The sequence below is a fragment of the Rhagoletis pomonella genome, unplaced genomic scaffold (genome assembly GCF_013731165.1).
Source record: "Rhagoletis pomonella isolate Grant_MI unplaced genomic scaffold, Rhpom_1.0 Rhpom_scaffold_00001, whole genome shotgun sequence".
NCBI classification, from domain to species: domain Eukaryota; kingdom Metazoa; phylum Arthropoda; class Insecta; order Diptera; family Tephritidae; genus Rhagoletis; species Rhagoletis pomonella.
In genome coordinates, this window is record NW_023458555.1 from 9,436,136 (window position 1) to 9,461,769 (window position 25,634).

At 35.6% G+C, this 25,634-nt stretch overlaps 4 protein-coding genes across 4 annotated transcripts; 3 read left to right on the forward strand and 1 right to left on the reverse strand.

The window, feature by feature from the left end:
* The first annotated feature begins 2,270 nt into the window (after positions 1–2,270).
* On the forward strand, positions 2,271–7,289 carry LOC118738304 (transmembrane protein 216). The gene is made up of 2 exons (XM_036469231.1): positions 2,271–2,696; positions 6,922–7,289. The coding sequence occupies exons 1-2, from the start codon at positions 2,438–2,440 to the stop codon at positions 7,113–7,115; spliced, it is 453 nt and encodes a 150-aa protein (XP_036325124.1). The 5' UTR covers positions 2,271–2,437; the 3' UTR covers positions 7,116–7,289.
* A 7,105-nt stretch (positions 7,290–14,394) lies between these two features.
* Positions 14,395–15,867, forward strand: LOC118751804. Its single transcript, XM_036486618.1, has 2 exons — positions 14,395–14,422; positions 14,485–15,867. Exons 1-2 carry the CDS (start codon positions 14,395–14,397, stop codon positions 15,615–15,617), a joined length of 1,161 nt encoding a protein of 386 aa, XP_036342511.1. The 3' UTR covers positions 15,618–15,867.
* Positions 15,868–17,969: 2,102 nt separating this feature from the next.
* Positions 17,970–23,448, forward strand: LOC118738313 (DNA polymerase alpha catalytic subunit-like). The gene is made up of 9 exons (XM_036469238.1): positions 17,970–18,107; positions 18,166–18,360; positions 18,447–19,600; positions 19,673–19,858; positions 19,915–20,764; positions 20,828–21,796; positions 21,869–22,427; positions 22,507–22,979; positions 23,072–23,448. Exons 1-9 carry the CDS (start codon positions 18,092–18,094, stop codon positions 23,281–23,283), a joined length of 4,614 nt encoding a protein of 1,537 aa, XP_036325131.1. The 5' UTR covers positions 17,970–18,091; the 3' UTR covers positions 23,284–23,448.
* On the reverse strand, positions 23,449–25,331 carry LOC118738320. The gene is made up of 2 exons (XM_036469246.1): positions 24,799–25,331; positions 23,449–24,213 (listed from the first exon to the last, which is right to left on the reverse strand). Exons 1-2 carry the CDS (start codon positions 25,154–25,156, stop codon positions 23,639–23,641), a joined length of 933 nt encoding a protein of 310 aa, XP_036325139.1. The 5' UTR covers positions 25,157–25,331; the 3' UTR covers positions 23,449–23,638.
* Between the last annotated feature and the right edge of the window lie 303 nt (positions 25,332–25,634).

The following is a 25,634-nucleotide window of genomic DNA, read 5'->3' on the forward strand; positions in this document are numbered from 1 at the left end:
TCGGCTTTTCCGATCCCGTGGTTTTTAGGATGTCGTTATCACAATCCCGCATTTAGATATTCATTACTTTTCAACAACTCAAATCGAAAAAATTACTTTTATTTTGTTTGAAAACCATAAAATAAATCATAACTAAATGAGTTTGAAACCTACTTTTTTTTTAAATGGCGTTTTAATTTTTTCTCTCTGTCGTCAGGATTTATTTTAAAGAAGTTTGTAATTTCAAAGTTATGATTTCCAAAAATTATTTAAAAAATTCAATGTAAAAATATGGGTCGGGATCCCGGGATCCCGGGATTAACATTCCTAGTACATATGTATATGTAGTATGTTTATATTTGCTATTTATTTCTATGCATAAAAATGCATTGTTTTGAGAAAAAAAAAATCATACATACATAAATATATGTATGGCACAAATGCATCAACAAAAGAATTTAGGCTGAACTTTAGACGATAACTCTTTTTGTTTTTTGTACTTACACATGTACATATGTATGCGTGTGAGTGTACATGAAATTTCCACATAGACGGTATTCAAAGATTTCATACTTGAACTGTGATTAGCAGTGCTCGGATTTTTACCATCTAGAAACTAGCTAAAAATTTCCTTAAAAAAATGAGAAAGTGCCCTTAATAATCCTTAAAAGTGACCTAATGAATTTATAGCGAAACTGCCTGGTTTAAATTAAATACTTTTTCGTCTTCCATTAAAATAATCCACAATATACCTTTCAGAAACTTTTATTCAAAGTTACGAGTTCTTTGAACAGTGTTACTCTAAAGATATTCCGATTCAAAATACGGGGCTTATGTATATCTCGGCTTGTAGTTATCAATCAGGAAAGCATTCAACCAATAACAGCTTGCATTCATAAAAGTTGCAAGGATAGGGTGTCCTTGAATTCTAAGAGACCTATGTCAGTCTTCCGAGTGTTTTTTTTCACCATATGACAACATTGAAATGACAACAAATTTAATGTGTTTTAAAAAATGCCATACGGAAACAGACTTAAGTGAGATCTTCACTCCAAGCGTTTTAGGCGTTCTATAAGCTTTATATGACGGCTTTATTGCCGAAAGGCATGACGCACAGTGGGACGTCCCTATATAAGTTGCGGCCAAAAGTAGTAACCGTACTACAAATTTGTTGAACTTTCGTTTGTGTGCTATTCTGCATTTAGGAATGTAGAAATTCAGAGTTTTAATCAGAAAAGCGGTTTTTATTATCGTCCACCAATTCTAGAAATATTGGCGCAAATAAAAAAATATATATTTCTTGATGAAATTTTTTTTGTAACCTGCTCGTTTACGCCAAAAGTGTCTTTTTTTCAGGCTGAATGCCGAATCTGATTATTAAATTCGCGAGTTAACAATTTAAATTAGTCCTGAACTAGTCGTGAACAGGCTTCGAATTGGTTCTAAACTAGTCCCGAAATGGTCTTGAAATATCACCCAGAACTAGTCCAGAAACCTTCACTTGTACACACCAGACGCGCAATTACAGGTTTCTGCTGGGTTACACAAGAAGTGGTCACAAATTTTCTGCTGGGTTAACGCAAATTTCACCCACACCGAGAGCTAAGGTGTTTACTGCATCAAAAACTATTGAGGAAAATATTGATCTCAAACTAAAATTTAGTGTATTAGTCAAGTCTTTCAATTCATCCCATCCGGACCGGATTGCAGCAGTGGCTATGCTTGACTTTGGGAAAAATGCACGTGACTGTAGGGTAAATGAACGTCCTTGATGACGTGCCTTACAAAAACTGTGCCACACAGCCGCACACTACTGGTACGTACCTACATATTTGAATACAATGTATGATTAAACTAATGCAACGGTATTCATGTAATGTCGTCTGTCTGTCGCTCGAGTGTCGTTCGCGCACTTATTGTGAATTGTTATAAAGCGACATGATTTTCATCGGCCGACCGATCCTTACATACTTATATATACATACATATGTAGCACCTAGTCAAAGGTAGTACCGCCAACTGAACTGCATATGCAATGGTCGCTGCAACGCTGCCAGCTTGCCGTGGTCAGTCTATAAATACGCGTCGAGACAAAAGTACATACGAGCAAGAGACCGGTGATACGCGACCAATTTTGAATACGACTACGTATGTTGGTACCCAGAAGAAAAAGTTTTGAATTATTTGTCGCAGACGCCGTAACATGTTGGTTAGCTGCCGTGCTATTTTTATAAACAAACTGAATAATTAAAATAATAATGTAGTGCAAAAAACTACATACTTACATAGTTATGTTAAGCAAGATAATCGAAATTTTTAAACTGCGAAGCATGGAAAATGCAAAGACAAACACACACTCAAATCAACGAACTGGATTTGTTTAGTGCTCTCAAGTACATATGTATGTATGTAAATAAATAGTGAGTTAGTGAGTTGGGAGTAATTGAGTTGTAGCGCAATGCCGCCACCAAAGAAGCCACCAATCCACGTGCCGAAGAAGGCCAATCCAAGTCTTGGCTACGAAGTGCTCATCTACTTGAATTCCTTCTATTTTGGAATGTTCGCCTGTTGCGAATTGAGTATGGGTCTGCTGAAGGCCATTAATCTATCGTATCCGAGTCACGTTCTGGCACGAGATTCGGGTGTTTTGATTGGTTTTTGCATTTTAGAGACCGTTCGCATCATACTCGGACGCAGAGGTTCACTAGCCGAAAAAAGTAAGAAGAAAATTATTGTAGTATTTGTGTATTGTGTATTTGCAAAAAAAAAAACAAAAAAGTAATCTCGTACAAATGTTAAAGCAAAAGTGGTTCGAAAATTTTTAGTTAAGTATATTTTAAATTACTCGGGACATTTTCACAGTTAACTAGCCTATCAAATTTACTGAGATGCCTAGTTAACTTTAAAGTGTGAACAAGTTTGCCAACCGATTTTTTTTTTAAACTTATAAAACAAAAACGTGTAAATAATTTAATTTTTGCGGATATGTAAGCAATGCTGCAATTTATAGAAAATATAAAGGAACTACCAAAGGATTGCAAAGAATAATATTGCTGCGATAAGACGAAAGATTGCACACAAACACTCAATGTAGAACCGGACGCACGAAAAGATCTCCAAAGAGAAGCGTAATAATTTAAAGAGCGCTTTAAGAAACGGAACACAGAACTAGGGTTCACTCTTTGAGCGAAAGTGCGAAAATCGGCAGTTTTTTACAACAAGCATATGACACCGTTATAGCGTCGTTTCGCACAAACGCACAGCCAAGCAACAAAACAAACTCTAATTTTTGCCTTTCGCATTTTTGCATCAAAGAGTGAACTGCCTTAGAGATGTTTTCAAAAATCCTTTAGTTCTTCATTTATTTATTTGTTTAACGTTTTCTGTTTTGATAAATGAAAAACATACATAAGAAACCGAAATTTAACTGCGCACTATTGTAGAGCTGAATACCGGTTAATTACCGTAATAAATTGTTATTTTTTTCCTTGTAGTTCAGTCAAGCTAGCTCAAGAAGTATAAACAGTACCAAATCGCTGTGCGAATTTCGTCGGTCGGCGCAACATTTCGCCCAGTAAAACAGAACAGAAACGAAATTCGCATCAAATGAATGTCAAACAAAAAATATAAAAATACAAAATCGAAGAGATGAATCACTAAATTTTTTTCATCCTGATTCTTGCTGATAATTATCCGCTAGAAAAATGGGGAAACAAAGCTACTTTTCCACTGAGAGCTGATTTTGTGACCGGCGGCAGCGGCAAAATTAAAAATAAATCTATTCTTGCCGAATTTCGTCAGACGAACTTCGTCGTGGCTTTGGTTGTGGGCAATCTCATATAATGCATTTTTTGCAGATGTGGGGATCGATGGGCACTTTTAACATTTCATTTTTAATGGTGTGCCCATGGCGTATGAGTAACATTACATCCTGTTCCATATTTCAGGCCAAAAAATGAATTCATTGAATTTAACAATCGATAACGTGGAAGTGATTAGTCACAGCACTGAAATTATTTAAATTCGTTTCTTTTTTTTATAAAACGAGAAATAAGCCATCAGTGATATAAGCAGCGATACGCCAATTGTCCAATTTCTTTATATAATTAACACTTCCTGAGAAATTGAGAATTGGAACATTTCATTTGAGGGTACACCTAAAAATTGTACAAGACTGACTTGGCTACGCAGGGCCGGATTTAAGCACAAGCTTCATAGGCGCTAGCCTAGGGGGCCGCGCCACATGAAAAATTAAAAAAAAAGGAAAAAATTATAAAAAATTATGTATTTTCAATCTTTAAGAAACGTAGGAGGCACTGAAGGCGAGTCAATAAAAGACATGTTTAGTTCGTTTTTTTACCCTAATCGAAGCGGATTCACATTGAGGTATAATGTAATTTAAGTACTAAATAGCTGATTTAGTTTAGTAAGCAAAGGAAAATGCGTCGCATTGTCGGGTCGACGGCAAGTAATGTGAGTATGCGTGCCACCGGCACAGCCACAGGGATCGGGTTGATACCACTCACTCCCGGCGGACGCAGTTTCTACAGCTTTGATCTAAGTCATTGTGATTACAAATTTGAGTTTTTACTTTGGGTAACTTTTGTACTTTCTATGAGTATAAAGGCCCGTCTACATACAACTTTCGCGTCGATTTTAAGTTCGCATCGCTCCGCAGTGCCTCCCTTCCATATAAAATATGGGCAAAAATAGGATTGTGGACTGATTTAAATGAAAATTTGTTTGAACTTGAGAGCGCTGAGTACAAAAATGCAATTGGTTTTTTGATCACTTTTATACTTCCACTGTAAGTGCAGTTTTAAGTTGAAAATTTGGGTACGTGTAGCATTTACATACATAGGTATGTGCATATAGTTCGCTCTATTTAAAAAAAAAAGAGGTGTATATGACAGGGCTTAATTTTTTTGGAACGGGTTGTTACAAATTTTATTAAAATTAGTATCAATTGAAATGATTTTGAAATGCTTTACTTCTAAACGATACGGAGAAATGTTGCCACATCAAATTCAGCTTAATTAAGGCAATAAGGTAACTGAAATATGTATATAAATATGGATATCAGACACAATAAAAAATTTTACATATTTCCCAAGAAATAAGTGAAGAGTAAAAACATTCCTGGGTTAATTTATGAGTTCAGTAATTTAAAAGAAATGTAATCATAACAAATCACTGACTGACAATGTATGTATGTATTTGTAATCAAACAACAAATACGATGTCGTAGACCTTTGGTTTGATACAATAATTATTTTAGTTTAACTATATTTGACTTTACACACAGGTGGCAACCCTCTTCAAAATATTTGTAAGCTGTAACTTTCTTAAACCTCTGACCCCAATATGGTGATACCTATTTCAATTCATTATTTCAATTACCTAATTCCCTTAATTCAAATGGGGGTAGATTATTTAAACAGGTGGCAACCCTGCTGCATGTAGTTAAGAAATAAACCCTTTTCACACCCATTTCCATTGATACTTATAATTTAATAATTCATTTAACTTATTAAATAATTTGAATTTAACTTTTTAAAAGGTGGCAACTCAAAAAAATAAACCCTTATTTTAAATCTACAGGCGAGTCTTTTTAATGTGACACCTCGTTTTTGAAAATCGAACTGTTCGTGCGTATCTGAGGCACGCATTATTTCATAAAATGCAAAAAATTAGCAGCTGTTATTTTTTAGTTTGGAAGCTAAAAGCTATTCTCTGATTAAAATTCTTAGTATACAATTTGTTGAGTTTAGTGGCTTCCGGGCGGCATATCATTTATTTTATAGGAAAATTTCTGTTTTATTCTTTTTAGTGGATAAATTACCTTTACAAAAATACCAAACACGTTCACATTGCAGACAACGAATTTTTGGATTTATGCCCACTTAAGCGGCACTGTGCGCTCGTCAAAGCAGTGATTTTTCAACATTCAACTTTTCAATAAAAAACGTAGTTTGTTATTTTTTTTTTTAATTGTAAAAATATATGATTTATAAAAAGCATAAATAAAGAAAATATTAAAAAAGTTGGCTGTGTTAGAGAATTTAAGCGCACCTAAAGTTTTGGAGCGTTAGGTATATGGCGCAATAAGCAGGTGAATTAATAAAGCAGCTTTCTCGCTTGATGTTCTGTCATTCGGCTATCTTGTACAAAATTTTCAAATAAGATGTTGTCAAGCCAATATATATAATATGATACCCATATTGTAATAATATGTGATTTATCTTATCAATTTAATCGAATTAAAATTTTCAAACATGTGGCAACCCTCTTCAAAAATATTTTCCAGGAAGCTGTCTTAAACTTCATATCCAAATTGTAATACATATTTCATGAATCAGCTAATAGCGAAAGAATTAGAAAAATAATTCTTCTCTTTGTTGTATTTTTTTTTCTTATATGTAGAAGTGGTATTTCCTGATGTTTTTTTCTTATGTGGGGTATTATATGGACAAAAAGTAATGTTCACATTTTCGACCATAACTCTGAATCTATTTGTGTATTTATCGGATAGCAAACAAACATAACTTAAACATGCTCCTCATACGTTTTAACAAAATTGGTTTTTAGTAAATATGTGCATACAAATTAAAAAAAATAAATCGTTTCGAGAAAAACACAAAAAAGAATCGACCGGCATTTTGGTGTGCACCAATTCTGCTGTCGGCAATGGTAGTTCATTGTAAGTACAAAGTTTGGGCATTTTGCCGCCAGGCGCAAACGCAAATGCACCTACTTGCCCTAATAAAAATATAGGTATAATAGTAGAATATCACTTAAATAGAATAGTTTGGCTCCTATTATAAATATGCTTAAAATATTTTGTGCAAATTTTTTTTTTTTTTCGTATATCCTTCTAAAATGTCTTTTTTCCAATATTCAGCTTGCCATTACATTAATCTCTTTCTTTCTCTTATTTTACAGGTTGGCCAGTTATTTTATCGGTTTTCCTAACTGTTCCATGCTTTCTCGGTGTCTCCTATATACTCCTTCTGCAAGAATATAAACTACGTCTGGAATATGTACTTTGCACATTAGAGATCGGTTTATATCTGACCGAAATTTGGTATGCAATACTATTTGTTTTTTCACTATGTCGTCCAGTAACTTATGAATAGGACTAACAAGGTTTATAAACATGTAAATTAAGAAAAATAAATAAAAATCAATGAAAGTATGTATAATATACATTGTATATACGTAAAATAAAAAATAAATTTAGAATCAAAGAATTCAATTTGTATGTAAAAAAAATGTGCAAAAGATGCATACACAACAATGCAACAAAATACGAAAACTAATAAATGTAAAAAAATGAAAAATGAACAAATCATAGCAATATACAACAAAAGAAATGAAGGAAAGGAGATCAAATAACAAAATTAAAAATGAATGTTTATAAAATAAAATGAAAAACAATAAATTATGAAATTAACAAATTTTTAATATATATACATAGTACAGTAAACATATGTATAGTATGTATGTAAGCGAATAACTGTAACGCCAAAGGAGTATAATTTATATACTAAAAGCGGAAAATATGGAAGATGTGTTAACAAAAAAATTAATAGGCCCAAATATAAGACAACAAGAAATACTTTTCAGACTTTTTAAGACAATTTTTTTGTAATACAAACATACTTATATTAAATTAAGAAAAAAAAAAAACTAACGCAAAAAAGAGGATTTAAACAAGAAGAATTACGACTAAAATTAAAAATATATGAAATGTAAATGAAAAAGTGTATATAAGATATTGAGTATATATTTTTTTTAATCTAGCAAAAATCTAGACGTGCAAGTGTTAAAGTCTTTGGAAGATTTTTTTCGCAAAATTAATGGAATATTAATGTCGAATTGATTTATATATGTATGCACATATGTACATACATATGTATATGTGTATTGCATAAAAATATATAAAAAATAAACAAAAACCATTTATGTACATACATATATACATAACGAACCCTAACCGCAAAAAAAAACGCAAGCGGCCTTTTTTGTTCAACTTTTTCTTGATGACGCAGAAATGCTTTCAGAAGCTCTGTTTTGAAAAAAAATTTCGCTTAAGTTTTTTCTGCGGTAATGGCTCGATATGTATATGTATGTTTGCATAGCAAGAAACCAGTGAAAATCAATACAAATTTAACAATCTTCATGTATGTATGTAAACAAACTTACACACACATGTATGTACATACGTTTGAGAAAGCAACTTGCATAAATTCAATTTCATTCTAAAACAATAAATTATTCGTACATATGTATGTACATACATACATACACGCGTGGATGTATTTATATGCGTGTAAGTTTATAAACTTAAAATATTATTATTATACGCATATACAATGTATGTATATAGATATGTAGATATGTACATCGCTATATGTAATGTCCCTAGGCTACTATGCGAAAACTTAACTTTACACCAGGATATAAAAAATTAGGCGAATACTCAAATATAAAATTTAAAATACTGAAAAATGCAAGAAATGCATTTACAAACCAACAAAAGCAACAAAAAAAAAAGGAATTTAAATGAAATGTTTGCATATGTACGAGTAGTATGCATAAAAAGAAAATCAATTGTGTATGTACAAATGTATGTAGTTAAACACAAACAAGCGCGCATATATGTATAAGTATATATGTACATACATAAATATGTACGAAATGCATTAGGGCTTGTCACAACTTATTTTGTTTTTGCGGCTATCCACCCCCTAAAAGCCGTTTATTTTATAAGATAAGTTTATTTTGCGAACTGCGGTAGACCTTTGAAACTTACCTAAAAGATTTAAGAATTTTCCATAATAATCCGATTCTTGCAATTGTAACGATATCTTTAACGAGCGGATTAATGTCAAGGAAAAAATTTCTCATAGCCCTTAAAATCAAACTGACCGCATTTAGTTAAGTCGGCATGATTTTTGGAAGCTATGCGGAACCCTTAAACAAAATCACACTGGAGAGCCAAAACAAAAGAAGTGTGTCGCACCCTAATGCACCTACACGGACACATGTGCAATAGTTAACTACCCACCAGCAAAATATCCTAAAACGTATCCGAATATGGGTAACAATTTCGTATACAAATCGGATATTCCATTCGTTTTCCGATTCGATTTTCGGTCGTTTTTTTTCGATACGTTCTACCACTAAAGTGTGCATCCGAATTTGTGTGTCTAGAAAGATGCTGAAAACGTATACGTTTTTGGGGTTTTTTTTTGTGATTTAATTTACCGTTGAAAACGCTTTCATTCTGAACTTCATAGATACTTTTTCGTAGTTACTGAAAATACTTTTTATAACATTTTAATGTGTTGCTTCTGAGGGCGTTCGAGCCTTGTTGCACCGCCTGAAAGCTAACGAATAGTAGAAGGCCACTTTGTACACTCAGCTACTGCCAGAATACGTTCATAGACATACATATTTAAGGAAATGTTTTCAAATGTTAAGTTTAAATAAATATTTTCGACTTATTGTTTTAAATTATGGAAAATTTAAAACCTTTTCTGTACGTTTCCGGATACTATAAATGTGCGAAAACCGCCCTGTCGGCAAATCGTACGTTTCTCTGCTGGCTGGGTAGTAATTTACTTATAAAATTATTTAATCACATATTGTTGAATTTCAAAAAGAATACTTTTGGCATGATTTGAATAGAATTTTGTGATTCGAGCAAAAGCGTCTTTAATTTGTGGTTTAATTCGAACTAATTAGTGCGGAAGTAGCGTATAAAGGTTTAGTTCCTACTGGTTTGCTTTTTAGATTCCATTGTTACACCAAAAGACATGTGTATTAGGGTGGTTCAAAAATGCACAGGAAAATAGGAAGACAGGTTTATTTTATTTTGGAATCGGTTAGTATTTCACTTTTGAAGTTTTCCATAAAATATTAGTTTTTTTTTGATCGAATTACAATATTTTTCTTAAAAATATCTAATGTTAAAATTATACTGACTGCTTCTTCAATAACCAACGTGATGTACTTACGAATGCTTAAATAACACGTTTTTTTATGTATATACGAGATAAGATTAGCGGTTTTGAAACAGTAGCCAGTAAAATTTTAAAGTTGAGAATGCATTATGAAGGGCACGGTTATATATTAACCGATTTCAATATAAAAAATACGCGTTTCACTATTTTCCATTTTCTATAATTCTGGTGGGTGGCAGCAAGAAAATTTCAAAAAGTGGATTTTCCTGTATATTTTTGGACCACCCTAATGTGCAAACAATTACCTACTTCCAAGCAAATTTTCCTCATTGTTTTACATTTATTCAATTTTCAAAAAAAAAATATATCTATATATTGCAACCTCTGAAGCTTTAAATATATCCAGCGCATTTAGGAAACTCTACTAAACCATGTCCAACATGCGCCCACAAAAAAAAAAAATTTAACGAATTTTTGAAATTCACATGCTGTACTAAACATAGTATATATGTATGTCCCCGTAATACAGTCACAAAAAAAAAGAATATATGCCTAAGTACACACTTTTGTATTTATGTAAATAGAAGAATGTTTTCGAAAACTTTTTTTTACAAAAAAAAAAAATTGTTTTATTGCAAATTTATCGATCAAAAACAGGGACCATAACGACAATGGTTTTCATAAAAAAAAATCACAATTTAATTAATGTTAATTAATTACTTTTCTTTAATTCATTTTTATTTTACTTTTTTTTGTTTTTTTGTTGTTGTTTGGGTTGAAATCACCCAAGAGTATGTAGATTTTGTTATACCAAAGAAATTAAAATGCCACTTATTTTCTGTGTCGAATTACAAAACACTGTGATAGTAGCTTGATTAGATTTCAAATTGGCAAGTGAATTCAATGCTTTTTATTTTTATAATTTTTATTTTATTTTATTTTTTTTTTTATTAAAGAGCACTAAACTACAATGTGACTTATTTAAATATAAAAAAGTTAAGAAAAGACTTAAAATTGGAATTCAAAAAATGTTTATAAAACTAGAAAACAATGAAAAAGATATTGGTTTAATAAGTGCAACATGTCTTTAATAAAAAAAAAATTAACCAAAAGTAAAATAATTTTTCAAATGTGAACATTTTGTTTTTCTTTTTGTAGAAAATAACATTAAAAAAAAATTAGCGAAATTTAGTGAAAAACAAAATACACTATAGAATCGTAGAATTAGTAGATATGTATTTTCAACAAAATCATTAGAAGTCTACAAAATAGAAAATCGATTTGCTTAGCATAACATTTTTAACATTTTAAATTTGTGATTTTAACTACATATTATTTTTTATAAAAAAAATTAAAAAAGTAACGAATAGGCACACCAATAAATCATTTATTTGTATGCACATTAAGGTGGCCCTTAAAATTTCAACATTTAAATTTTGTATGCGGCACCCCTTTATTTTGTACTACGTACAAAGAAGCTTTAAAAACTTTTAAGAATTCAATATGTTTGGCTGCCGGGGTTTGAAGAAATTTAAGTTTTTTAAATAGCAAAAATTCGAAAAAATTTTCACTTGAAATCTTGAAATTTTGTCGAATTTACGCGTTTTAAAAAATATATTAAAATTTTTTCAAGCCCTGGTAGCGACCCATGATGTTGATATTTTTAAGGATCACCCTAATGTACATTTGTAAATACATACACTCAACCATATTGATTCTGTTCATGCCAAAATATTCTGAAATTTCAACAAAATGAAAATTTGCATACCTAGTTTTAATAGCATTAAGGGCCTTACTTTACGTTTGTAAAACAGACAAAAGAAAAAAAAACAGCAAACCAACATAATTTGCTGCTGATGAATATTTATAACCAAACTGATCGTTGTAAATTTTTAAAATTTAACATTAAACACAAGCTAAGAAACATAAACAAACATTATTCTATTGGTATAAAAAATTTTAGATAAAATTATTTAAAAAAAAAAATGTATGTATGTACATATACATTTACATAAGTAAGAACATAAAATGGTCAACTAGTGAATTTTAGTAATTTATATACCAGCGTTTATATTTTTGTTATATTTTACGAAATGTTAATGACAAGATGAAACAAGAAATATTTAAATTGAATTGTAGATAATTTTTGCAAAAACGGTAGGCAAAGCAAGGAGAGAAGAAAATACAAATCCGTACTAAACAAATTGTGACTCGCATGCGCACACGGATACTACGCTCACAACAAACACAAAACATACAAACATACCAAAACACTCACACACAAAAACACTATAAACAAAAAAAAAAAAAAACAAGTGGAAAATGCATTATTATTATGTATGTATATTTTTTGTTCAATTATACATTCAAATGTATGTATGTATACACCCGAAAGTTTGAGTTGAAATAAAAAAAAAATAAAAATTAAGGCGAAATCCCTTTACAAATTTAAATTGCATTTGTTTGAATTTTTATTTAATGGTAAGTTATGGATTAACTAATCATTGAAAACTCCCGTTATCTTCTGCAAAAAAAAAACAAACAAACAAATACCACTGTTAGGAGTAAACCAACCCCCAGCCGTGGTGTTTTGGTGAGCTTAATATTTAGGTCCACTTAGATCGACGTCGCGAAGTCACGAAGGCGCTTCAACAAGGCCAAATACTTTCGATTTGAAAAGAGTTCGAGTAAACATAGGACTACATAGCTCAAAGACATAGAAATGTAGAACAAATGCAGCTCGCAAGGAGTTTTGTGAAATCTTACTAGGTCGGATGTGGGAAGTACTTTGTGTCCAAATGGCACTTAAAAAAGAGTCCATTGATTTAATTTTGATGGATTCCATTCATCCAAATAACAAATCAGCTTCGTGTGTTGAGGGAAAACAATCTAATGCAATATGGATGGGGTGAAGGTGGGACAATTTTTTTTTTTTGTTTTTTACTATGCGCGTATAGTATAGCATAACAGGAGCATTCTACGAGTAGTTCTAAGAAATTTTGCCGAAGAAACCATAGGTCTGAAATCAATTTATAGTTTGCCAAATTGCAAAAAAAAAGGTTTCGAAGTAAATGTGAAAAAGTTTTCACTGTTGCGCCCTCTGGTCGAAGTTTTAAGGAAAAGATAAGTGCGAAACTGAATTCCTCATACCAAAAGAACCGCTTTAATCATGTTTTTCTACCAATTTTAAGCACTTCTTTGCGACGCTACAACAAAATGCTAAGAAGCCTATTTTCGCAATTTGGCAAAATCCAAATTCATTTTAGACCCATGGTTACTTCGGCAAATTTGCTATACGCGTATAGTCGAAAAAATCTCCCCTACAAATTGACCCTCCTTAGTAAAGGAACTTGCAGCTTAGACTACATATGACGCCTTTTGATCCGCTGAAAGCAATAGAACCATCTCCGAAGTACCGAAATCTTAAACCAAAGTGAGGCACAGAATCAGCTCAAGGAAATCAGGGAAGCTACTAACATCGATTTAATGGTGATATCCGAAGCCATAAATAAACTTAAGGCCATTGATTATTATTTCTTTTCTCTTTGTAACGAAACCTGATTAAGGGAATATGCGCTTTTTGGCACTCACAATCGAAATCGATGTTTCCATGCTCGACGCAGACAGTCTGAGCAAACTAACACGCGAAAATACACTAGTTTTTTCAGACCGTCTGAAACCGGTTATGTACTTGTGTACATATACGGTATATAGTTGGGTTAGTAAGACATTTTTCTATGTGTGTGTGTTTCAGACCGAAGTCATACCGCTTTTTCAACGTCTGAATTTGCTGAGGTAAACTACTACTCTCTTCCCCTTCTCGCCAGAAGAGATTACATAGCGTTCTGTAAGAGTTCACCCACAGCCCAAAGTGGTTTTCTTGCTGCTCGAAGATCGCAATGCCGTTAAAATGTGCTTTGATGAGACGGCAGGTTCGTAGCAAACCCGCCGAATTTCTGTAACCGTCAGGTTTTTGGGTTAGAGGGGCCTATTTTCATACATTGGGTTACGGGATACTGGATATTGGTGGTTACTTCAGGGAAAAAAAGAATTCTATCACAGGACCTATAGTCTTCTAAGGCTTCCGAGTGGCTAATGGCTTTTGAGAAGTTCTTTTATTGCATAAATGCCCGCGGAGGTCTACAATTGGCTGATGTAAGACAACCAACCATTGTACCTTCAATCAATAGTTAGTGCTATCGAGTTTTGACTGCACCTACTTCAATTACTTTCTTCCATATTTTGTATTGAAATTGTTTTCAAACTCTTTGATATTTCGTCATTCCACATTTCAACTTTTAATCAAAAATCATCGCTGGATAACAAAATTATTGGACCTACATAAATTTTTTTTGTTAATACTTTTTCAAAATTCTAAAAACACCGAAAATTTAACTATTTTCGGAAATCTAGCTCACTAAAAAACCTGTTAAGACAATCGCACATTATGAATTCGAATATTTGCAACACCAGTGGTAAGTACCTCCATTATTCCCTCCTCATTTGCTTCTTTCCACTGACACAATTTCTCTTCCAGAGGAAGAGATGAACGATAACGGCGAGACTGCATCGTCCACGACCAGCGGAACAAAGTCTGCCACTAGCTGTAAATCACGGCTGCGCCAAAAGCTAAGTTGGATACCTTCACCTGAGAAGGAGACTTACCGTACAGTGTTGGTCAATTATCGCTATGCCAAAATGGACAAAAACTATCCGCGCAACACAGGCGCAGTTTCGAAGAAGAAACACTGGAATCGCATGGTCGCCGCCATGAGTGCCGAACAGAACAACGAAGAAGAGGAAGATTATGATGAGGATGAGGATGCACCCAACTTGCGTAATCTCTACGCGTGTTCTAAAGAAGATCTGGACTTCCATAAAACACCGAATACACCTGTGCCTTCCTATGAAAATATACATACGTTACAGAAGAAACGCGCAAAGGAAGCAATCAAGCTGGAGGTGCTTTGTTTGCCAGTGGAGCAAGAAGCCACAGTGGAGGATCCACAGCTGAATACGATTGATGAAAGTGAAGTGGAATCGGCGACTCTACGTACTGATGATAACCATGAAGAAGATGTTCGCTCGCAAGAGTATTCTGACGAACGCGTATTGGAGTTAACAGATAACTCAACCGATACTACTAGAATGGCTGTACTCTATTCTTCATGTACCGATTGTTTGCTTCTGGGAGATAATGAGATCGGCGAAACGCCGGACTTCGACGCTGACTTTTGTTGTGCAATGACAAAGGACAAAGTGGATGGCATTCAGCAAACATGCATCATCAGGAATACGACAAAAGCGACACAAAGTCCTGAGCGGCATAACGAACGTTTGCAAACGAAACGAAGATCGAGTTTGCGCGCCACGACTGCAGCTGGTCCACAGAATGATGAAAATTGCCTACAGCTAACAGTTGCGGAGATACCCAATGACTCTGACAAGTCAAAGTCCACACCGACACAGGGCGGTTTCCGCCAACGCCAACAAGAACTCCACCGTTATCGCATTGCAGTGGAGCAAAAACGTTTGGAGTTACTCGAAATGAAGTTGCAACGTGAACGCGATGAGATGCTGCGTGAACAAATACTCTTTGAAAAGGAGCTCGAGTTTAAGGCAACGCAACTGAGTCAACTCAACGATGATAAAACCGTTGACATATTGTGAGGTTATGAACGCTAGCACAATAAGGAACCGGAAATAGTGCTATTTAAAGATGAAATAGTGATGCTAGGAAAAAAAATTGGCAAATGTAAATTAATAAACTTAAATATTTAGTGCGTTCCAGAACGTCTAGAATTTGCAGGTTTTGCAGGATTTAGTCCAAAGACGTTCCCGTACGCCACGTTCACATAAGGTTTATTAAAGGCGAAAACAGCTGTTCCTGTAAAACCTGCAAATCGTAAAGTACGGGAACAGGCTAATTGCTGAAAATAAAATATTTTACATAAAATTGTAACGACAATTAATAAAGTTTCAAATTAACATTCACCAGAGGCCGTGTTTTAATGAAAAATTATGTGGAAGAACAACAATAATATATGCACATACGTACGTACGTAGTTCGGCCGCTGTGTTGTAGTGGTAAGCAGTGCGCGCCTTCACTCATCAGCACCTGGGTTCAAGCCCTGGTCAAAGCAACATCGCAAAAAATATAGAAAAAGGTTTTTTCTTAACAGCGGTCGTCCCTCGGCAGGCAATGGCAAACCTCCGAGTGTATTTCTGCCATGAAAAACGGCTTCTCATAAAAATACAATCGCCGTTCGGAGTCGGCGTAAAACTGTAGGTCCCTCCGCTCTGTATGACAACATCAAGGCGCACGCCACATTTCGGAGGAGAAGCTCGGCCAAACACTAATATATGCTCCAATCTATTATTATTATTACATAATAGAAGTTATGGGTGCTATCCACACCCTGAACAACATCCTGAACAGCCCTAGTCTGATATCCAGTACTCCACGAACTAACAGGATTTAACACAAACTAGCAGGAAGTTACAGGAAAAATGATCCCGTACTCCAAATTCCTCCAAAATCCGAGCGATTTTTGGTGAGTTGTGTAGAGAATGAAGTTGCAAGATTTTACCCGAACTTTTTCTTCTGGTAAGATCATGAAAAGTGTCAAGCGATCAATGGTTGACCTTTTTACAGGCAAAATGCATTTTTATTCCCGCAGTTTTTGTTGTTACTCACTTTTTACTCTCACTCCAGAGATTAATTTTGCTGTTTGACATTTTTAGAGAATTTTACACGGAAAGTATTGGATCAGAGCTTTTATACCTTTCCAACAGTTCCCATAATGGTCGGTTCGATGACAGTTCCAGAGTCATCACTCCAACACATCAGAAAATTATATTTTGGTAACGAAGGGTTACGACAACAACAGCAACGGCGATTTCCAACCACATTATTGTCGAAATCCAATTAACCCTAGAACACTAACGTTCGCCTGTGAGCTGGAACGAATTCGGTTTTCTCGCGATAGTTCAGGAACGATTTTAATGATCAAAGTAAGCGTTCACGCCAACTCAGTTTAGCACTGTACGAGGTTGTTAGCAGGCGCACATTGTACAGTGGCCTTGCGCGGCTGAGTTCCACGCCGTCTTGACGCCTAACAGGCGAACGTTAGTAGTAAAGGTAATTTTGTTTGCTCTACTTATTTCAGTTTTTAACATGTTGGTTGACTATTTTCTCTTTTGAACTTAATTTTTTTTTTACTTCTCGAGAGGGGTACCTATGAAGAAAAAGTTCTAAAATGGTTGGAAAAAATATCGTTGAATGGAAGCGATAGTGAGGACAATTCGGAAGAGGATTTCAGTGAATGGGCCTTATGAATAAAACAAAAACTAAGCAGCTGCTTTTTCTTAAGATTTCAAACCTTTTGCTTGATTTATTCAAATAAATTTACGTAAAAGGTTTGAAATTTTAAGAAAAATCAATTGCTTAGTTTTTATTCATAGGGCCCAACGTGATACAAAAAAGTCGATTTCATTTGTAGGTAGATAAACAATTAATTCCTTTTAAGTGTGAAAGTAAATACGAATACCTTTAAGATAATTTATGGATTGTTTGAGTTCGTTCGCTTTAAATTATTTATTTTTTAAATTACCCCTTTCAAAAAGATGATAAAATAGGTATTATTTTTCAATACGAATTATTATTATTAATATTAACAAAATTCTTAAATTAATTTATTTTTTTACTTTAGAAACATATGAAATATATTTAAGCCCATTTTTTTGAATAAATTTAAGGTTTTAATAAGACAATATTCGTACTTTTTTTCAAAGTAGCCTCACAGGCGAACATTAGTATTAGAGGAATAAAAAATAAGGTTAGTATTCTAGGGTTAATAACATCTTATACCAAACTGAATTTATAACTTTTTTTTAATAATCGCAAAAACTACTTTTGATACCATTTACACCATCAAAAAAATCCACCACACTTCCCCACCTCTAACTCAAATGCAACCATGCGTCAGGTGCGCCTTTTGTTTTGGTTTTCCCGCCTTTACTTTTAAAATTGTCAGATTTTATGCAAGGCAAGCACTGCAAATTGTAAATTATTTTTATTCGTGCGTCTGTGAAATCTTTTTACAAATTTAAACAAAATATTTATTTATATTAAATATAACAATATGGCTGACTCTCCAAGTAATCACTGTGGTGCAAATGATAAAAGAACTGTGTAAAAAGTAATCTTTCTCGGCAGGTGAACCAAGAGCAAAGCGGCAACGCGTGGACAAGGCAGGGCGCTTCGCTGCGCTGGAACGGCTAAGGAACTTGAAAGGCAGCAAGCATAAGTATGAAGTTAAAGAGGAAGTGGACGATGTGTACGAAGTGGTGGATGAGCGTGAATATGCGAAGCGCGCGAGGGAAAAATACGGAAATGATTGGATTGAGGATGGTAAGCACTACATACTTATGTATGTCGTCTACCGCGCTTCATTTACTACTTCACTGGCGTTGATTGATTTGTTTTGTAAAATGTAGATGGTACTGGCTATGCCGAGGACGGACGCGACTTCTTCGAGGACGAAGACGAATACTCTGAGGAAGAAATTGATGATAAAAAGGACAAAAATAAGAAAAACAGTAAGAAACGTCCACGCGAAGGCGATAAGCCAGTGAAGGGGAAAAGTTCCATACGCAACCTGTTCAGTAACGCTGTTCCCAAGAAAACAAAAGTAACTTCGTTGGCGGAAGATAACATATTGGCAGATATTTTAGGTGAAATGCATGGAAATCCCAAGAGTTCTACTTCGAATGGCATTAAGAATGCTTCAGAGACTGAAGTGAAATCAACAGGTGTTATAGCGCCTGCCAGGATTGTAAGTAAATCTACTAGAAAATCAGATGCCGCGCTTGCCAAAGAGTATATGAATAGTTTCATAAATAATATTAAAATGTCTGAACCAGTAAAAAAGCCCGAGGAAGCCAGTGATGATGAATTGTTAGACCGTATTCTCAAACCGAAACAAACAGTAGCGAATAAAAAGTCTGTAGAAAAACCGAAAGTCAAGGACGAAAAAGCAGAGGCTGCAAACCAATCAGAAGTACAAGGGGCGAGTAAAAAGTCGGTAGGAAAACCGAGATGCACGGACGAAAAAACAACGGCTACAGAACAGTCAGAAAAGCCAGTGGCATTTAAGAAGGCAAGTGTGGTGGTGACTGCAGAGAAGCCAGTAGAGCACAAGAAACCCGAAAAAAACGTAGAGAAGACCGCACCTTTAAAAGAAACAAAAACGCCTGAAGCTGATTTTCCTGACGATGATATGGATTTCAGTTGTTTGCAGAGCGAAGAAAATCGATTAGATAAAGTTGAAAGCGTATCAAAAAAAAATGCAGTTAAAAAACTAACTTTAGCCCCAGCTAAAGATGCTGACGACTTGCAGAACTTATTAAGTAACTGGGAGCAAATATGTCAAATGGACAATTTTGAAGCAGAAAGTGCAACAAGCGAAAGCAATGCAGCGATGGGTACGAGTGCGCCAGACACCTTAAAATTCTGGTATTGGGAAGCATGGGAAGATCCAAATAAATGTCCGGGTGAAGTTTTTCTTTTTGGACGCACCGCAGAAAATAAGTCGATTTGTGTGCGCGTGGAGAAGATCGATCGCATTCTGTATCTGCTGCCAAGAAAATATGTGAGCACAAGAAAAATTAATACTTTTCTATGACAGCAATATTTTTCTTTTATTATTTTATTGTTAATACAGCTACTAGATCCAATTACGAAAGAACAAACTGGTAAACTTGTCCAACTGAGCGATCTTTATAAAGAATTTGATGATGACATCTCCGTCGAGCTAAAATTGGATGGTTTTCGCTCACGTAAAGTTACTAAGAACTTTGGTAACCATTCAATCGGCATAGATGTACCACAAGTTTGTGACTACATGGAGGTACGACTTATTTTAATTCAATTTATGCAAATAAAGAAACTGATCTTTACTTACAGATACATTACGACGGCAAGAAGCCTCCACCAAATTTAAAGAAAAAATACAACTCGATTGCACACATATTCGGCGCTAACACTACTGCAATGGAGCGCTTCCTGCTCGACAGAAAAATAAAGGGTCCTTGCTGGTTGACACTGAATCAATTCCGTGCGAACCCAGCACCTATAAGCTGGTGTAACACTGATGTTAGCGTCAGCGAGCCCAAGGGCGTCACACTTTCCGAAGATCCAAAACCACAACCACCACCACCACTTACGCTCCTCACGCTAAATGTACGCACTGCACTCAATCCTAAAACTTTGAAAAATGAGATTTGCATGATTTCCATGTTAGTGCATAACCGATTTCACATCGATCGACCTGCACCGCAGCCGGCTTTCAACAGAAGCATGTGCGGCTTTACACGTCCCGTGATGGCCGCATGGCCCTACGACCTCAAAGCAAAGTTGGCACAATTCAAGGCAATCAATGTGGCAAAGCACGACAACGAGCGCGCACTGCTAATGTGGTTCCTGGCCATGTACCAGCAAATTGATGCCGATTTGATTGTAACATTCGATGCTATCGATTGTCAATTGGACGTGATAACCGATCGCATCGCAACACTCAAAGTGGGGCAATGGTCGCGTTTGGGTCGTGTGCGCTTGTCTGCGTATATTAGTGGTCGCAAATGGCTCGAGTACTTTGCCGGTCGGATGGTATGCGATGTGAAAAGAACAGCATCTGAGGAGAAAATCAAGGCGCGTTCATATGATTTGCAAACGCTGTGCCAAGCAGTTTTGGAAATTAAAGAAAACGAACGAATGGATGTGAACGATGAAGATTTATTGCAAATGTTTGAAACGGGTAAGACTTCTAACAATGGTTAAAATCTGCAATGTCTCTATGTAAACGTTTTTCTTTTCGCAGGCGACGGTGTGCTGAAACTAGTAACACTGACTATGCAGGACGCTGCTTATGTACTTCGCATGATGTATAAACTGGATCTGTTGCCTTTGGCACTACAAATCACCAATATTTGCGGCAACACGATGACACGCACGCTGCAACATGGACGGTCCGAACGCATTGAGTTTTTGTTGCTACACGCCTTCACTGATAAGAACTACATAGTACCTGATAAAAAGAAGCGTGAATGGAGCGATAATAACAACACAATCATTGATGGTGAGGTGAATGATACGACCGCCGCGGCCGCAAGTAGCGGACGAAAAAAAGCAGCTTACGCTGGCGGCATGGTATTGGATCCTATAGCAGGGCTCTATGATAAATACATACTACTGATGGACTTCAATTCCCTGTATCCCAGTATAATACAGGAGTATAACATATGTTTCACCACAGTGCAACAGCCTTACAACGCTGAGGATTTGCCACAATTACCTGACCCCAGTGTAGAGCTTGGTATACTACCCCAGCAGTTGCGTCGCTTGGTGCAGTCGCGTCGCGAGGTGAAGAAGCTGATGGCCAAACCAGATGTGCCACCAGAGCAGCTCAAACAGTACGATATTCGTCAGTGGGCGCTCAAGATTACTGCGAATGCGATGTATGGCTGTTTGGGTGCGGGGCATTCGCGCTTTGCCGCACAGCATTTAGCTGCGCTAGTAACGCACAAGGGCCGTGAGATACTGTTGAATACAAAGAGCTTGGTACAAAAGATGAACTACGAAGTGGTGTACGGTGATACCGATTCCATAATGGTGAATACAAACATACTGGACTACGATCAAGTGTTCACAATTGGCAGTAGTATCAAGCAGAGCGTTAACAAAATGTACAAGCAAGTCGAATTGGGCATCGATGGCGTCTTTAGTTGTTTGTTGTTGTTAAAGAAGAAGAAGTATGCCGCTGTGAAAGTGGACAAAAACCCGAAAACTGGTAAGTTTGAAGTCACCGAAAGCAGAAAGTAATTATACTAAAGCATGTAAATGTAATCAATTCTACTTTTAGGTGCACTGGTTAAAGTGCAGGAGCAAAAAGGTCTTGATATTGTACGCCGCGATTGGTCGCAGCTCGCAATTATGGTTGGGCGTATTGTGCTCGATGAAATCCTCTCAGAGAAACAACTCGACGAAAAATTAGATGCAGTGCATTCACATCTCGAAAAGATACGAGGACAAGTCGAATCAGGGGCTGTGCCTTTGCCGATGTACACTATAACAAAGCAGCTTTCCAAAGCGCCAACAGAATTCAATAATGCTATCTCACAGCCACATGTGCAAGTAGCGCTGCGCATGAACTCAACACGCAATCGTCGCTATAAAAAAGGAGACATGGTGGACTATGTTATATGTTTAGATGGCACAAATAATCCGGCCACACAACGCGGTTATCACTTGGATGAGGTAAAGTCCAGCGAGACGCTAAAATTGGACACACAATATTATCTGGCACACCAGATACATCCGGTGGTGACGCGCATGGTGGACGTGTTGGAGGGCACAGATGCAAGTCGTGTGGCCGAGTCATTGGGTTTGGATCCGAGCAAATTTAGAGCCGCTGCACAAAGGTAGGTAGTGTGATGATTAAATTTATTTTTAATTTTTCATTTCATATATTTTTTTGTTTTTGATAACTTCTAAACCCAGATCCCATCAAGAACGCACCGAAGATACAACTGGTGAATCGCTTGTAAAGACTACCTTACAAAAATATCGTGAATGCGATAAGTTTAAATTTGTATGCATTGCCTGTAAAGCTGAGAATATCGTCGCAACCGCTTTTCGCCCGAATGCATCAAATTCATACGACGCAGTGCTACAAAAATGCGCTAACAGTGATTGCAGCACTGCCCCGTATCAGTACATAGTAGCCATACGTAATCGCTTATTGCTCAGTATACGCTCATACATTAAACGCTTTTATCAAAACTGGCTCGTCTGTGATGATCCATCATGTAATCAGAATACACGTTTCTATACGCATGTGACGACGGGAAATCGACCCATATGTCCATTCTGCAAAACTGGTTCGTTAGTTCGTCAATACTCTGAAAGGAATTTGTACCAGCAGCTCAGCTACTTTCAGTATATGTTCGATTTGAGCAAATATCAACATAAACGTAAGTGTGAACGAATTGATAAGTAGTTGAACTATTGTGTTTCCTGTTGATATGGACAAACGCTTTTAATTCCACTCTGCTCTCCATTCTAGACGTGCCACTCACACCAGAAACAGAGGCCGCCTACCAAATGCTCGTCGACACGGTGAATCAGCAACTTGAAAAATCGGCCTTCTGTACAATATCCCTGGGGAAATTATTCAGCAGTTTCAAGCCCCTTGAACAGAGTGACGAAATTTCGCATAAGAAAATCGAGTTTTCACAAATGGAAATGCAAGTGGCCACTAGCCTTGACGACAATTAAGTTTTTAACAATATTTTATTAGTGGGCTAGTGTTGACCTAAGAAACGAGAGTTCTAAATTTTTTCTTAAATAATTACTGTATAAAATATTTGTAAGAGAAAGTATTTTAACCCCAATACTTACTTTGTAGAAACAAAGAACAAAACTCTTTTTTCTAAATATGTATTTTTTTTATCTTTTTCCTAAACCTAAATTAAGTGTTATATCAAACATAAACACTTACATACATACATTTTTTAATCATGTAAATCAACTAGCACACTAAAAGTAAGCCAACGAAACAATAGATCGTATAATACAATATGTAACAACAATTCGGATAACAAATATTTTAGGCACACAAACACACGTGGCATCAACTTAAAAATTTCGCTATAGGAAACTTGCGAAATGATTCATTGAATATGTCGGTAAATGCACTACTGACCAATTCATTTATAATAGGCTTAATAACGGGGAAGCCAATAGGCCACATGCTATTTATGACACCATCAGCAAAATTATCCAAACGCTCCCGTCCCTGTGCTAACGCATTAGCGACATGCATTTTTAAGCCACCGATCCGATCGATTTCCACACGTACTTTCAACAACGCACCGGGTGCACCAAGCCGTCGCACGCTAGTCGTCTGGCTGTAATCGTATAGTGTCATATTCCAAAAGCCGCTTCGCTTCATTTGTGTGCCAAGTATTTTACCAGAAAACTCATACCAACCTTCTAAACTTTTTTCTGGAAAATATTGGGCATAGATGATGCGCTTATTCGCATAGTCTGTGCGGTATTTAGTAACCTCCGATTGCGCCCAGCCGTATTCGGAAATGTTGCGCAAAATTAGTTTAAAACCACCGAAGCCGCTTTGATCGCCGCGTCGCAACTCCACAAAAGGTGAACGATGAGGATCGAAAGGCTTAATGTTGTAGGCGGGAACACCTGAGACGGAAGTGAAATGTTAATATTTGTTAGTAAACATGCAAAAAAATATTTCGTCGTCATCATGGCCAAAGACCGTGGAGTAGAAGCAATACCTTTTTTTATGAAGTGCTTTTAGGCTTCAAGAGGACGTAAATTTTGAATTTTTAATGCCTTAAGGCAATTAATGTTTGAAAGCTTGCTTTACGAGTTATTTTTCCGTCTGTACATGGCGAAATTGTATTTTCTTCATAACAAATTTTATTACGTACTAAAATTTTTAGTTTTGTGCTGCATAACTAGATTTGAATTTTTTCGGATAGAATTGATTTACATAACGACTGCCCTTGGGAAATGTATAGTTATTTAAAATAACTTCAACGATATGTTTTAATACTTGACAAGGACGAGCATTTTTATCAATTCAAAATCATTTCCAAGTATGTAATAACAAGCCTCTCTTCGCGACCTAGTCTAGGTCTATGTATGTATGTAAATCAGTGCCAACTATTAAATTAAACATAAATACATAGGGCACTTGGTAATGATGACGATGAATCCTTGAACTTTTTTTTTTATAATAATTTTGCTTTTGTTTTCGCTCACCAGTCGGAAAATAGGCGCGCAAATCATTGAATACCTCCTTCATGCAATCATCAAATTCGGTGCTGCCCATTTTGCACCTGCCCAACAATCGTTGAAAGTCATCATCCACTGTAATTTGACCTTGTGCATGTGCGCCGAGTCTCGTAGCTGCGCAAGTTATTACAATTACCATTAAAATGCATTGCAGCAGCAGCTTTGATATGATTGAGAGTAGTGAAACGCGTCTAATGCGGAGATCAGGTTGCGCATGCGCAGCAGTTACTCTACTCATGCGATTACTGATGACACGGTCGCTGCGGCTGTAATAACTATTGTTGCTACTATTGTTATGTCGAATGCTGTTGCTGCTGCTGGACATTGAAGATAATTTGTGTATTTTTACAAGCTTTTTTTCGCAGTGGCTATTACTCTCTGCTGCTGGAAGCTGTAAACAAGTAGTGTAGATTAGATTAAGTAGAAAATAGCTCAAGGAGATGGAAGTACATATCTGTGGACTTTTGAACAAAACAGCTTCTGTGCTTTCTGCAGTTTTGAATTTAGGGTAAAATATAGGGAACTACTATTTGATAATTTTACATTTTAATTGACTTTCATTATGGTAGCATCTTTAACTACTCACATTAATGAATAAAAAGAAAAATATGTATAAGAACTCAATTTGCTTTGCAGAGAAAATGACTGCGTCTAGAGAAGTTGTTTTGCCAAATGTCGACAGATACATAGGTACGCGACAATTTTGGAAGTTTTATCTATTTTTCTTTTGTTTATTTAATATTTATTATTTTATATAAAAGTATAGCTCATTATCTAACAAAAATCATATAAATTCATATTCA

What these genes read in the sequence shown, in the direction of transcription:
- LOC118738320 (XM_036469246.1), bottom strand. Translation starts at nt 25,156, where the DNA reads ATGTCCAGCAGCAGCAACAGCATTCGACATAACAATAGTAGCAACAAT. An exon ending in GCGCGCCTATTTTCCGACTG is followed by an intron (nt 24,214 to 24,798) that starts GTGAGCGAAAAC and finishes CTTCCGTCTCAG; the next exon opens with GTGTTCCCGCCTACAACATT.
- LOC118738313 (XM_036469238.1), top strand. An exon ending in AAATGATTGGATTGAGGATG is followed by an intron (nt 18,361 to 18,446) that starts GTAAGCACTACA and finishes TGTAAAATGTAG; the next exon opens with ATGGTACTGGCTATGCCGAG. An exon ending in GAGCAAATATCAACATAAAC is followed by an intron (nt 22,980 to 23,071) that starts GTAAGTGTGAAC and finishes TCTCCATTCTAG; the next exon opens with ACGTGCCACTCACACCAGAA.
- LOC118751804 (XM_036486618.1), top strand. Translation starts at nt 14,395, where the DNA reads ATGAATTCGAATATTTGCAACACCAGTG. An exon ending in GAATATTTGCAACACCAGTG is followed by an intron (nt 14,423 to 14,484) that starts GTAAGTACCTCC and finishes TTTCTCTTCCAG; the next exon opens with AGGAAGAGATGAACGATAAC.
- LOC118738304 (XM_036469231.1), top strand. Translation starts at nt 2,438, where the DNA reads ATGCCGCCACCAAAGAAGCCACCAATCCACGTGCCGAAGAAGGCCAAT. An exon ending in AGGTTCACTAGCCGAAAAAA is followed by an intron (nt 2,697 to 6,921) that starts GTAAGAAGAAAA and finishes CTTATTTTACAG; the next exon opens with GTTGGCCAGTTATTTTATCG.